At 36.4% G+C, this 15,717-nt stretch overlaps 1 protein-coding gene across 1 annotated transcript in view; it reads right to left on the bottom strand.

Annotated features, from left to right (window-relative positions):
• Positions 1–851: 851 nt before the first annotated feature.
• Positions 852–15,717, bottom strand: part of LOC121390642 (probable transcription-associated protein 1) — a 34,800-nt gene continuing 19,934 nt past the window's right edge. Inside the window, exons 2-7 of the mRNA XM_041522505.1 lie at positions 12,375–12,653; positions 9,702–9,860; positions 7,759–8,046; positions 5,776–5,829; positions 3,346–3,427; positions 852–2,825 (exon numbers count right to left, since the gene is read on the bottom strand). Of these exons, the coding sequence (XP_041378439.1) occupies positions 2,363–2,825; positions 3,346–3,427; positions 5,776–5,829; positions 7,759–8,046; positions 9,702–9,860; positions 12,375–12,653 (1,325 nt within the window). The 3' untranslated portion in view covers positions 852–2,362. The remainder of the gene's footprint in view (positions 2,826–3,345; positions 3,428–5,775; positions 5,830–7,758; positions 8,047–9,701; positions 9,861–12,374; positions 12,654–15,717) is intronic.

The raw sequence follows: 15,717 nt of genomic DNA, 5'->3' as shown, positions 1-15,717 counted from the left end.
GTACCCCTCTAAACTGGACATCCATGGGACCAAAAAGGAAATGGTTTATTTAATGACTCACTCAACACATTGTATTTATTGTCCAGTTTTAAGAGGTATCCGGTTTAGAGAGGTTCTGTTGTGTACCGATATTTAAAAAGGGACTATGGAAAACATCGAGTTTTGAGGAGTTTTCCAGTACTTTAACTCAAGTACATGTAGACCATATAATCTCAAAGTTCTTTTTTTAAATCTAGTGGTGGGAGGATCCAACATGACCTGGACTAACATCCACAAAAGGCTCAAGCATGCCTATCATGGGCGAAATCTTCTGAGTAGCTGTATTTATACTACTGTTCCTACCATACACACATTATTCATTAAAACTAAACAAACAAAAATACTTATAGAATCTTCTGTTTAACAGGATTTTCTACAGCTGTGTTCACACTTCCTCAAGTTAAACTGGTTCAACTATACTGGTTTAAGTAAAACACTTTTGGCTGGAAATGACGAGCGTTCACACGTGTAACAGCTGTACCGGTATGAGGCGGAAGTGTAGTTATTCACACTTGTACAAGACATCAAAACAACAATGAACTACGAGTCTCATTGCTAACACACTTACTGTTTATTCTGACTGTGACATCACTGTCACTTCTGTCTTATAGGTAGTACTAAACCACATAACGTCCGGCTGGGTCAAAGTTCGAGGTGCACCCAACTTTTGATAGAGAAGTGAACACCACAAGTCCTGTGATTGGTGATAAATGTGAGTGTGTTGTTGTAAAAAATAAAGTTTCATCTGGGGAAAAAATGTATGCAATTTTATTTCATCTAGTACCGCTGTGTCAAGTAGCCTTGTGCTTGAAACATGTATGGGGTACCTGTAAAAAAAGTACTCAAATTGTGTGCGGAACTAGGGTAGTCATAGACGCTACCCATTATCTCAGAAATGAGCAGCTTGACCCCCATTATTTTCTGATTCACTTTCAGGGTGAAGGGTGATAGTATTTACATCCATGGCATTTATGTCGATTGATACGCTGCAGGTAGGAGTTTTAGCCACATGTTACTATTGTCATCTGTGGGATTTGATTTAGTAGTATACACCCTATACTAGTTTAACTAAAACAGTTTGCATTCACACTTACATGTACATTTTAAACAGTTTCAGTTCTACCAGTTTAACTAAACTACATACTGACTTGCATACTGGCATAGTTAAACCAGTTTAGTTAAACTATATAACGACTCACATAGTTAAACCAGTTTAGATAAACTATATAACGACTCACATACTGGCATAGTTAAACCAGTTTAGTTAAACTATATAACGACTCACATACTGGCATAGTTAAACCAGTTTAGATAAACTATATAACGACTCACATACTGGCATAGTTAAACCAGTTTAGTTAAACTATATAACGACTCACATACTGGCATAGTTAAACCAGTTTAGATAAACTATATAACGACTCACATACTGGCATAGTTAAACCAGTTTAGTTAAACTATATAACGACTCACATACTGGCATAGTTAAACCAGTTTAGATAAACTATATAACGACTCACATACTGGCATAGTTAAACCAGTTTAGATAAACTATATAACGACTCACATACTGGCATAGTTAAACCAGTTTAGATAAACTATATAACGACTCACATACTGGCATAGTTAAACCAGTTTAGATAAACTATATAACGACTCACGACTCACATACTGGCATAGTTAAACCAGTTTAGATAAACTATATAATGACTCACATACTGGCATAGTTAAACCAGTTTAGATAAACTATATGACTCACGACTCACATACTGGCATAGTTAAACCAGTTTAGATAAACTATATAACGACTCACATACTGGCATAGTTAAACCAGTTTAGATAAACTATATAACGACTCACATACTGGCATAGTTAAACCAGTTTAGTTAAACTATATAACGACCCACATACTGGCATAGTTAAACCAGTTTAGTTAAACTATATAACGACCCACATACTGGCATAGTTAAACCAGTTTAGTTAAACTATATAACGACTCACATACTGGCATAGTTAAACCAGTTTAGATAAACTATATAACGACTCACATAGTTAAACCAGTTTAGATAAACTATATAACGACTCACATAGTTAAACCAGTTTAGTTAAACTAGTTTAAGGAGGTGTGAACGCAGCTTTTGGCAAAGTTGAATTTCTATTTAGCATTTGTTCTTATGAACAGGTCGCAGTTTCTTCTGTTTTTGTTTTTATTTTTGACTACAATTCTCATAATAATGTTGTAGAGTTTTTCTATTTTCTTTTACTACCTCTTTCACAAAAAGGTAAAATGCAATGATGTCTACAACAGATGACATTTTTGTTTTTACACTTTCTTTGGTGCAGTTGCCATGGCAACATACCGTTCCTCTTCTGTCGTCGTGGAATCTGCAGCGTTTTCCTTCATCACCAGTGCGGCCTTCAGATTCTGGAGATTTTCCAGAGATTCGTAAAAGTTCTCCTGTAGAGGCTCGACTTTCTTTTCGAACGTTTCTCTGTCCAGCGACTTCGACAAACCGCTCTCCAGCGACCTCGGGGAATCATAAGCCGGTGGGGGGTCACACGGGCGCGGGGGACGATCGTATTGCGTCTCCATGGTGATGGGAGTTTCGTAGGTCGGGTTAGTGAGGCACATCGAGGGAGGGATGATGTTTGAGGGGGGAATTTGGTCGTCGTCGTCTTCGTCGGATGTGAAATGTTTGCCAGCGAGAGGCGTTGTCACTTCACCGAAATACTCGTTCTGGAACACCACTTTAGACAGGTCGTTATCCGCAACCTGCTTACGTCGCCTGCAATAATCAACAATCAGAGAATTAATAAATTGATGGATGGATTGATGGATGGGTGGATGGGTGGGTGGGTGGATGGGTGGGTGGGTGGATGGAGGGAGGGAGGGAGGAAGAGAGGGATGGATGGATGAGAAAATGGGTGCATGTGTAAGTCTTTGGTTGGATGCATGGATTGATGGATGGGTGGATAGATGGGTGGATTACTGGATGAATGTGTGGATGGTAGTATTGATGGATGGATGATGGATGAATGGATGGATGGATGGATGGATGCATGCATGGATAGATGGATGGGTGGATAGATGGATGGATAGATGGATGTGTGGATGGATGGATGGATGGATGGATGGATGGAAGATGGAAACTAGGATGGATGGATGGATAGATGAATGAGTGGATGAATAGAAGGATGAATGGATGGATGGATGAAATGGTGGGTGGATGGATGGATGGACTGATGAATAGGTCAATGGAAATAATCTTCTAATATAACAAAATGTGCTGCGAAGACAACCTTCACCTTCTAAAGAATATAAATGCTCCAAGACAAATTCCAAAAAGTATTCCCAGAAGAATTCCCAGTATGAGCCCAATTGCTGTACCTGAAAAAGAAAAATGTTTTAAAAGACTGAGTCCATTCTTACAAAAAAGTATGTCAGCCTACATAAGAACATTTATAAGATTTAGTCAAGCGTATGCAAAATGTTTTATAAGATTGAGTAATTAAGATTTTTATATTATTATTATTATTTTTCTTTTACATGCACCAACCGATAAACAAGATACCACATACCATGGCCTTTGATATATGATATATGGAGCACTGATTGGGATTGGTAAAAAAAAAAATTCCATTAGATGTAAGAGATATTTTATATGTGGTCTCACACACAGGACAGCACACACCGTGACCTATGATATATCATTTATTTTGCACCGAATGTTATGGGTAAAAATCTTTCTTATTTTCATTAACAGCCAGGGATCTTTTATATACACTTTCTCACATACCATGGCCTTTGATATACCATTTATGGTGCACTGATTGGAATGGAAACAAACATCCATTAGTTACAAGGGATCTTTTATATACACTTTCTAAAAAACCCAGAACAGCACATACCACAGCCTTTGATACACCAGTCATAAGGCACTGGTTGGGATGGGTAATAACCCAATCAGAGACCAGGTCCACGGTCCTACCACCCAGGTATCAATGAGGTTTGATTACCATAACTACAATACTCTGTGTGCATACGGTCTACAGGCTGGTAGGTACTGGGTTCGGATCCCAGTCGAGGCATGGGATTTTTAATCCAGATACCGACTCCAAACCCTGAGTGAGTGCTCCGCAAGGCTCAATGGGTAGGTGTAAACCACTTGCACCGACCAGTGATCCATAACTGGTTCAACAAAGGCCATGGTTTGTGTTATCCTGCCTGCGCAAATAAAAGATCCCTTGCTGCCTGTCGTAAAAAAGAGTAGCCTATGTGGTGACAGCAGGTTTCCTCTAAAAACAGTGTCAGAATGACCATATGTTTGACGTCCAATAGCCGATGATAAGATTAAAAATCAACGTGCTCTAGTGGTGTCGTTAAATAAAACAAACTTTACTGTGTGCATACATGACAGATGATGTTACAGCTTTTTAAAAACACATGACAAATGTGCAGTGTTTCTGCCAGCAGGCTACAAGGGTAAAATTACCTACCCAAAAATAATTCTAGGGTAAAATTATTTACCCACAATAAATCCTCTTTTTTTTTTTTTGCACCATACAGTCCATATCAGTCTCACACTTTGGGTTTTTAAGTCTTCAACAAAGACTGAGAAAAATTATGTCCTTTTGTTGAAACAACACTTTCTCTTCAACAACAATAGAAAGTGAAAAGACGACCATCATGTGCAACTGGGTCACGAAATGCGCATGTGCTGATAAAATTCTGCGCATTGGAACGAAACTGTGTCAAAACGAGTCTAAGTGTAAACATTAGACAAAACGGAACCTAGCGTTGACTGAAACGGAACCTAGCGTTGACTGAAACGGGACCTAGCGTTGACGGAAACGGAACCTAGCATTGACTGAAACGGGACCTAGCGTTGACTGAAACGGGACCTAGCGTTGACTGAAATGGGACCTAGCGTTGACTGAAATGGAACCTAGCGTTCACTGAAACGGAACCTAGCGTTGACTGAACCTAGCGTTGACTGAAACGGAACCTAGCGTTCACTGAAACGGGACCTAGCGTTGACTGAAACGGAAGACGTTCACTAGCGTTCACTGAAACGGCACCTAGCGTTCACTGAAACGGAAGCTAGCGTTCACTGAAACGGAAGCTAGCGTTCACTGAAACGGAACCAAAATCTATGGCTAAAATGGAAACAAGTTTTTTTTAATGTCTGCCCCCACCCCAATAAATAAATAAATTAAAAAAATAATTTAAAAAATGTTTATAATTATGCTATTGTCTTCTTAGAGTGCTTAATACATTATCGGTAGTAATTTCATTACAGGAGTCCATAATTAAGTACGAGCAGCACTTGCTGTAGGTTACGTAAGATCAACTTTGTATTAATATTTGTGAGAAATATTGTATTAATATATTTTATTTATACATTAATGTGCTTACAAATTTTCTATCATTTGTTTATATGTGAAATGTATTTTATCTTGATGGGCGAGTTTGGGTTTTTGAAGTTCATAAAAAGAACAAATAAAATAAAACTAATGACACAAATGCAATGTATTGACACTGTAAATCTTTTTGTTGTTACTTTTATGATGTTAATAGTTTATCGGACATCTAAATAAAATATGTACGCGCCAAGCAAAGAGCGTATTGTAGGGAGAGGGTTCATGACATACTCTATCAAAATGTACCAGAGTAACCGGTCCGGGTTAGGGTAAAATAAAAAAAATAAAAATGAAGTTTGTTTAAAATGTTATTACCTGTATCCAGATGGATTCCTGTGGACTGTTCGATTGTCTCTCCTGCATGCATACCTATAAATAAGAAAGATCAAAATGTGCTTATATACATATGTACTAACAAAGTTTTCTGAATAAACAAATGTTTGTTATACTTTTTTATTACCCAGCGGTCACTCATAACAGGGAAAATATTTTCCATATTTTCTCAGTGAGAAATATTCTGCATTGGTCTAACGTACAATACTATTGGATGATTTGACGCTTACAAACCAATGACTTTGTCGGTACTAAATATGATGTCATCACGATTTAACAAACACACAAAATGACGTCATGTAGTTTAAAGAGTTTGCATTTACGGCTCTCTATTTTTGGTGTTAAATTAATAACAAAATGTCATTTTAATGCAATTGATTATAGTTTTTGAAGCAGAATAAAGAGAACTTGTATTTTTGAAAATTATTTATGAATGTGATTAAATTACAACGTTATAGTAATTCTTAGAAAAGTGCGTAAAGTGGTTTACATCGTTTCTATACAGGTTGGCCCTCGTGCATGTGCGTGGAAAATAAAGGTTTTTAGAGAAAAAATAGCTGAGGTAATAAATAGAATAACAAACTCGGTTCCAGTTATTATCAAATTTATGTCCCTCGTGAAATAATTTTCACTTGTCACTCGCTAAAGCTTGTGACAACTGAAAATTATTTCACTCGGGACATAAATTTGATAATAACTGGTAACTCGTTTATTATCCTCTATATATAACATGTTTTATTTAGACAGTGGATTGTTATACAAAGTGTTCTTCATAGATATGTGTTATTTATAGACAGGTGTTCGTTATACACAGTGTTCTTTATAGACAGGTGTTTATTAGACAAGGTGTTCTTTATAGACAGGTGATTGTTTACATGGTTTCTTTATAGACAGGTGGTTGTTATACACAGTGTTCTTTATAGACATGTTTGTTATACAGGGTGTTCTTTATAGACAGGTGGTTGTTATAAAAGGTGTTCTTTATAGACAGGTTGTTGTTATATAAGGTGTTCTTTATAGACAGGTGGTTGTTATACAAGGTGTTCTTTACAGACAGGTGGTTGTTATACAAGGTGTTCTTTATATGCAGGTGGTTATTATATAGTGTTCTTTATATACAGGTGGTTGTTATACATGGTGTTCTTTATATACAGGTGGTTGTTATACAAGGTGTTCTTTATAGACAGGTGGTTGTTATACAAGGTGTTCTTTATATACAGGTGGTTCTTATACAAGGTGTTCTTTATATGCAGGTGGTTGCTATACAAGGTGTTCTTCATAGATATGTTTGTTATGCAAGGTGTTCTTTATATACAGGTGGTTGTTATACAAGGTGTTCTTTATATGCAGGTGGTTGTTATACAAGGTGTTCTTCATAGATATGTTTGTTATGCAAGGTGTTCTTTATATACAGGTGGTTGTTATACAAGGTGTTCTTTATATGCAGGTGGTTGTTATACAAGGTGTTCTTCACAGATCTGTGTTCATTATGCAAGGTGTTCTTTATATACAGGTGGTTGTTATACAAGGTGTTCCTTATATACAGGTGGTTGTTATACAAGGTGTTCTTTATATACAGGTGGTTGTTATACAAGGTGTTCTTTATATACAGGTGGTTGTTATACACGGTGTTCTTTATATACAGGTGGTTGTTATACAAGGTGTTATTTATAAACATCAAGGTGCCCAGTAAATGTAGAATTTGAGGGATAAATACAATGGACTTGTTTTCCTTGGTCGGCTGATTGCCAGCTACAGTGAGACCCCTCTAAACCAGACATTCATGTAAAGGGGGAATTCCTCTATACAGAGGGTCCAGTTTTGAAAGCTTTCACTGTATATATAATCCATGTTAGTATATTTTGAAATACTGCAGGTGCCATTTAAAAAACGTGTGTGCCCCTTTTCCTATAAAAATCCCTCATCTATCACTTGGTTCCATAGCTACTGATTCAACCTGTCTACCTTGCTGAATAACATGAGGGTCAAAGTGTGACGTTGTTAACTCAGCGGACGATGATGTAGCAGCAGATGAGGTCGTGTTACTGTGACGATGGAATGCTGCTGATAGATTCTTCTCGTTCTTCTGATCTAACAATGTCTTGTACACAACTTTAATCTCGGGTGTTTTTAATGCCGATGTCGTGGTAGTTGTCTTTTCCGTAGTCGTTGATGGCGATGCCTTTGTCGCCACTGTTGTAGTTGTAGTTGTTGTAGTTGTAGTTGTAGTTGTTGTAGTTGGAGGGTTCATTTCTGAAGAGATGTCAGAAAAAGAGAAATTTAAAACATTTTGTTTACCAGTGGGAAAAACGCCAGTACCGGCTCCAACCCAGAGCGAGTTCTTAAGGGCTCAATGGGTAGGTGTAAGGCCACTACACTGTCTTCTCTCTCACTAACTACTAACCAACTAACAACTAACCCACTGCACTGGACAGACAGCCCAGATAGCTGAGGTGTGTGCCCAGGACAGCGTGCTTGAACCTTAATTGGATATAAGCATGAAAATAAGTTAAAATAAAATAATAAATAAAATGAAGCTCATTAGAATAAGTACAGCTGTGATGACTCATGAATCACTATGAAAACACTGATGTTATCAGATGTTGGTGAAAGGTCAATAGTTGGATAGAATACTAAGGTGCCACAGGACTGTGTATGTTAGCAGAAACAACAATATGCGACAGTAGTCACACTATCAAAATATTATGTCAGCAAGTTAGAAACACAATAGGGTTATACAGAAAAGATTATAAAATTAGTTAATAAACTGACAGATGAAGAAATAAAGACTTACTGAATAGACAGATGAAGGAATAAAGACTTACTGAATTGACAGATGAAGGAATAAAAACGTACTGAATTGACAGATGAAGAAATAAAAACTTACTGAATTGACAGATGAAGGAATAAAAACTTACTGAATTGACAGATGAAGAAATAAAAACTTACTGAATTGACAGATGAAGGAATAAAAACTTACTGAATTGACAGATGAAGGAATAAAGACTTACTGAATTGACAGATGAAGGAATAAAGACTTACTGAATTGACTGATGAAGGAATAAAGACTTACTGAATTGACAGATGAATGAATAAAGACTTACTGAATTGACAGATGAAGGAATAAAGACTTACTGAATTGACAGATGAAGGAATAAAGACTTACTGAATTGACAGATGAAGGAATAAAGACTTACTGAATTGACAGATGAAGGAATAAAGACTTACTGAATTGACAGATGAAGGAATAAAGACTTACTGAATTGACTGATGAAGGAATAAAGACTTACTGAATTGACAGATGAATGAATAAAGACTTACTGAATTGACAGATGAATGAATAAAGACTTACTGAATTGACTGATGAAGGAATAAAGACTTACTGAATTGACAGATGAGGAATAAAAACATATTGGATTGACAGATGAGGAATAAAAACATAATGAATTGACAGATGAAGGAATAAAGACTCACTGAATGGATAGATGAAGGAATAAAGACTCACTGAATTGACAGATAAAGGAATAAAGACTTAATAAACTGACAGATGAAGAAATAAAGACTTACTGAATAGACAGATGAAGAAATAAAAACGTACTGAATTGACAGAAGAAGGAATAAAGACTTACTGAATTGACAGATGAAGGAATAAAGACTTACTGAATTGACAGATGGAGGAATAAAGACTTACTGAATTGACAGATGAAGGAATAAAGACTTACTGAATTGACAGATGAAGAAAAAAAGACGTACTGAATTGACAGAAGAAGGAATAAAGACGTACTGAATTGACATATGAAGGAATAAAGACTTACTGAATTGACAGATGAAGGAATAATGACTTACTGAATTGACAGATGAAGGAATAACGACTTACTGAATTGACAGAGGAAGGAATAAAGACTTACTGTATTGACAGATGAAAGAATAGTGAAAGCTGAACCCAGAACATGGATAGTCATGCCACTCTCCCCCTCTGTCAAGTCGAATCTGGGCACAGTCTTCAACACAAAGGAATTTACAGTTCGGCTGGCCTCGAGCGAAGTTGTTCCATTGAATCTGTTCTCCTGTTGACACAAAGACATGTATTTAAATTAAACTATTTGTGTGGATAATAGTACATGTATTTAAAATAAAACTATTTGTGTCGATAATAGTACATGTATTTAAAATGAAACTATTTGTGTGGATAATAGTACATGTATTTAAAATAAAACTATTTGTGAGCATCATGTACAAATGTGAAATACAAGCTCAAATGCACTTTTAAAAAAGTTGTGTGTGTTCGCTATGAATGGATATCGTCAAACGTATACGCTTGATTCGTCACCTGTGCTGCCATAGCTCGACAAAGCACAAACGACAGCCTGTTGTCAGTTTTAGTTAACACGTGCATTTGCCGATTTCAAATTGTAGGGTTCATCTCAAAAAATTAAAAGAGAAATCTTGCGCTGTACGAAGAACGTTCGGTTGAGGATACGGTACTAGTCTTTAGTTAAAACCGGTTTGATCTTGACAATGTATTATCGACAGTCATACCTTCCTATTTCAGAATTGATATTTTATAAAGTGTTAGTAGAAATTTCAAAGTTTAATTTGTATACTAGTAACACATTAATCATGTATATATTTTTAAAATAAAATATACTGAAGTAGACAATGAACGTTTTCACTTCTTAATTTTACGTGTTAAAATCGACAAATTCAAATAAATATTATTTCGTTTGGAAAGGGTAAAGTTGGGGAGGGGGGGGTTAATGACATCAAAGATAAAGCATATTGATTTAATAATCATCCGACCCCATACAACCGTAAATAAAATGTGTTGAGTGCGTCATTAAATAAAACATATCCTATCCTTCCTTCCATCTGCTGTTTGATGTCTAACATTTGGTAATTTTGACATATAATCTTAGAGAGGAATTGGGTGCATGTGCAGGGGGAGGGTATTAGAGGTCGAAACCCTTACTTGCCCAAGCTTAAAAAAAATTGAAATGTATTTTTTGGGGGAGCATGGCCCCATATAAACTTCGCTTAACACAGTCTATAACCCGAACCCCGTTGAAATCCGAACACGCGCCTTGGAAACACGATACATTTTTTTTTTAGCAAGGGATTGTTTATATGTACCATCCCATAGACAAGGATATCACATACCATAGTCTTTTTGTATACCCGCCGATGGGGATCGATCCTAGACTGACCGCGCATTTCCAGAAAACACCTTTTTAGGTCTAAGTAATGAATAAAAGTAACATATAGTCTTGAAAAATGTTACATAAATCGAACACAGTACCCTCTTCCTCTACCCCTAGAGCGTTACGTAATTAGTAACACCCCCTTACATGTATCGCGTATGCCAGTAGCTGGCCACTGTCAAAATTTCAAGGCAAATCCCCCACCCACCGACCCCTGGTTGGCCGTTGTACCACACCTCTATGGATATAAATATGTTTTGGAGATATGAGAGTTAAATTTGTTCAAAATTTTTCGAAATCTCACGTGATCTCTTGTTGGGGAATTCTATACTTGTGATAAGCCAATGAAAACTGAGATCAGTTCGAGCCTGTCAAAAGTGTCCCACTTTCAAAATCATGGCTTTGTTTTTGACCTGGATAAGCCAGCGTAGTGAAACCAATGCAGAGTGCGGCGTCATATATGCACCAAACGTAATTGGATTTTCTGTTCTATATGCTTAAATAATAAAAATATTCCAGGGAATGTAGTTTTAAAATGAAAGTATTTGTCTGGATAATAGTTCATGTATTTAAAATGAAAGTGTTTGTGTGGATGATAGTATATATATATTTAAAATGAAAGTGTTTGTGTGGATAATAGTACATGTACATGTATTTAAAATAAAATTATTTGTGTGGATAATATTGTATTTAAAATAAAAGTATTTGTGTGGATAATATTTAAACATGTATTTAAAATAGAACTATTTGTGTGGATAATAGTACATGTATTTAAAATACAAGTATTTGTATGGATAATAGTATATGAATTTAAAATAAAACTATTTGTGAGGAAATAGTACATATATGTAAAATAAAACCATTTGTGTGGATAATAGTACATGTATTTAAAATAAAACCATTTGTGGATATTAGTACATCTATTTAAAATTAAAACTGGATAATGGCAACAAGTTAGGGACGATTTTCATGTAAGTGCTATTGAAAACCACAGAATTTGGTTTTTTAAATCAATTAATGTATCAACTTTCCGCATGCTACACACCCAAAAATTGTGCCAATGGAATTAACTGTAACCATGTTTATTTCATTTTCATTTCAACTTATTTTTGTGCTTATATCCAATTAAGGTTCAAGCACGCTGTCCTGGGCTAACACCTCAGCTATCTGGGCTGTCTGTCCAGGACAGTGGGTTAATTATTGTTAGTTGGTTAGTGGTTAGTGAGAGACAAGAGCGTGTAGTGGTCTTACACCTACCCATTGAGTTGTTAAAACTTGCCCCGGGTGGGAGCCGGTACCGGGCTGCGAACCCTGTACCTACCGGCTTAACCACTGCGGCACCAAGCCCGGTAAGGTGTTTAGTTCTAACTGATATATATTCACCTGTGACCCACTTCCAGTGCATCTCGCGGTCTCTATCGGACGCGCCTATCCAAACCCCGTTGTACTCCCAGTGCATTTCGCGCAGACTGCGCATGACAAAGTTCTGCGTCTCTTGGTCTTTAATGACGACAAGATGGCCTTCCTTACTCTCGCATATCGACTTGGCGCTGGGCCAGTACCTCTCGTACGGGTAGAACTGGTAGCAGTCCTGACGAAACGTCTTCAGATACTGACCGCGGTGCAGGTTCACCGGACATCGGAACATATCGTCATCAACCGCTGAAAGTTCAAAGTTTATTGCAATTAACATTGTGGTGATCAACCGGTTACTAGTCGTTCCACACCAAAGTCATTTCGTACCATCTATTTCATACCATAGTTTATGGTCATTTCGTACCATAGTCATTTCGTACCACAGTGCTTTGGTCATTTCGTACCACAGTCATTTCGTACCATAGCCATTTCGTACTCGGTATCTTATTTGTGTCATGGTATACCACTTCTTATTTTTGACGAATATACGTTGACGTGTAAACATACCTTGTAAAGTGAGCAAAGGCTTAAATTAATAAAGGTTAAAATTAATAACAGAAGTAAATTAATGATGAAATGTGTTTGAGTGGTCATTGACCCTATTGAATCCACTTTTCTGAACATATGTATATTGCCACATGTACATTGCCAATACATTATTGAGGTACGAAATGACCAAGATACGAAATGACCAAACGGACATGGTACGAAATAACCAGGGTATGAAATGACCAAGTAACTATGGTACGTAATGACCAGGGTACGAAATGGTAAAATTGGGTACGAAATGACTATGATACGAATTCACTGGTTACCGATCAACCGATGCTTTTGATTTTACAGGCTAAAATAGTTTTAGTCTCCCATAACTCTTATAGGAGTGGCTTGTGTACTTTTATTGCCAGAGGCGGATCTGGGGTGTGAGGGGGGGGGGGGGGAGGGGCCCAGCCCCCTAAATTTTGCGACAATTATAGTTTTATTATATATTCAAACCTCCCCAAAAGTTCCCTTGGCATTCTGCCTCATGTCACTGGGACCCCCCTAAATAGATTTTCTGGATCCGCCACTGATTGCTGTATCATTACATTATTACTGTTGAACTCTTGCTTTTATTTTAACCTGTACACAAGGTGAGACGCAAATAAAGAATTTGTCTGGGGTTTTTTTTAGGTGTTTTTTTTTTGGTTTTTTGTCTGCTATTTCAAAAATTGCAGTTCCGAATGTTTACGAATACGAATATTATAAGTTGTAGAAGCATCACGAGGGGTATATGGCTTTTTATGTACCCTCTGTGTGTTCTTTTACCCCGAGCCGAAGGCGAGGGGGTAAAAGAGTACACAGAGGGTACATAAAAAGCCATATACCCCGAGAGATGCTTCTACAACGAATTTATCTTGCCGACATGTTAAACCATAGGCCTATAGCCAAATAATCAAAATAACGCCAGACAATAATTGTTAACAATTTATTAACGGAGCCGTACCACGCGGACGCGAACGAAACCACTTGCCAGTGACGAAAAATAGTTCCATCGATAAACGAGTTTTTAACTTCAAATGTTTGTAATACAGTTTGTTTGTGAAACAGTTATTAATAAAAACAGAACAAAAAAACAACCTTTTTTTTTAATCAGAAATGTATGTAGTGAAAAAATAAAAATATTAATAATAATAAAAAAAAAAAAAAAATGTTGCTAATCGCGCATTAATACAATAACACCACGACCGTAATTAGGTGGCCGAGTTCAACATTGCAGCTTTTAAAAGTATTAAAATAGTGTATTTTATAGTAAAAATAAAATTAATTATGTATACTTGATTGATTATCAATGTTATTTATAATCTAACTATTGCTTTAGCATTAACTGGGGTGGCTGGAAACTGTTGGAAATTACAGACGGGGTATAAGAGAATTTGGCTCCGCCCACAGGGGTATAAGGGATTTGTCCAACGGCAAACAACCAATGAGATTAAAGAATTTTACATGAAGGCGAGATAAGTGTATTTGTATTTGTCACAAGTCAAGGGTAATCAGAGCAGAATGTGATTTGAAAGTAATTATTTGTAGATTTACTATACTATGTTTATTAGTACACATGTGGTATTTTTAGTTGTACATATGAAGTTTATAGTATAATACTTATTATCAATTATACGGTAATACAGGTTGTACAGTTGAGAGAAATGGAATAGATTAGTCATAGCTTGGATCGTGAAACTAAAGGTTTCTTGGTATGGGATTAATTAGGCAAGGTGGGAATTTGTATTGTTATAGCTTGTAGCAGGAGTGAGTGGTTGGTAACTGAAAAGCTGACTGTGTGAATAAAAGAGATGACTTAGTTATTGTTTGGGGCAGTATGATTTATTTTTGAGAGAGAACAGTGAACAAGAGTTGTGCAAGTTGGACAGAAGTTTGTGAAAGACTTTGGTGTTTATAGATCGGGTTAATGCTTAACCGTAAGTAATTAAATACTTGATATTTAGTATGTACACAATGTATTGTTATTTTGTGATGGTTATAAAACATAATTGTATTATGTTAAAGTGTAGTAGTATGGTAATGACATATTAATTTTATAAAGATGTGGATAATGAATGTTTAGTATAACTTGTATAATGTGGACATTGAGTAAAGAGATGAAGTTGATTGGTATATAAAGTGTATGGAATAATAAGGTGTTAGATCATAGTAATTAAATGTATCTTGGTTACAGCACTGTAAGAGGTATCTGTTCTAGATGGTACAGAAGTAGTGTCTACTGAGAGATGTAGAGATGGCTTGCTTGTGTGGAGATGTATCCAGCGTTATAGAGATGGCTTGCCTGGATGAAGATGTGGCTGAGAGTTGAGCTTGTGGAGGTGTGGTGATTTCATGGAGGAGTGGTACACGAGCGAGTGCAGTGTGGTGGTAATGTGGAAATGAAGTTCCATGTGTGGGCTATTTATCAGCCATTTTCGGGTAACATAAAAACAACGGATTGTTGTTTTGTAATTTTATTATTATACTGTGCAAGTATAATAATGGAGGTGTGGTGAATTCGGAAGGTGAAGAGAAGGATGAGTTGTGCAATTAGTTCATAATTGTATTAGTTAACAACGTGCTCATGTATGTGTTGACACATTAGCAGTGATAGTTGATAATGGAAGAAAGTGGTATGTACAATACTGCTTAATTAGTTAATATAAATAAGTGACTTTGGGAGTTATAAAAGAACTGTTTTAATGAAGATATATGAAGTCACAAGTGGACACTGATATCTTATTTTGAATACGTAATATTTTAAATATTACGTGATGTATATGTGTGATGT

This window comes from Gigantopelta aegis, chromosome 15, assembly GCF_016097555.1.
Source record: "Gigantopelta aegis isolate Gae_Host chromosome 15, Gae_host_genome, whole genome shotgun sequence".
In the NCBI taxonomy this organism is placed as follows: Eukaryota; Metazoa; Mollusca; class Gastropoda; order Neomphalida; family Peltospiridae; genus Gigantopelta; species Gigantopelta aegis.
This window is presented reverse-complemented; position numbering and strand designations above follow the sequence as displayed.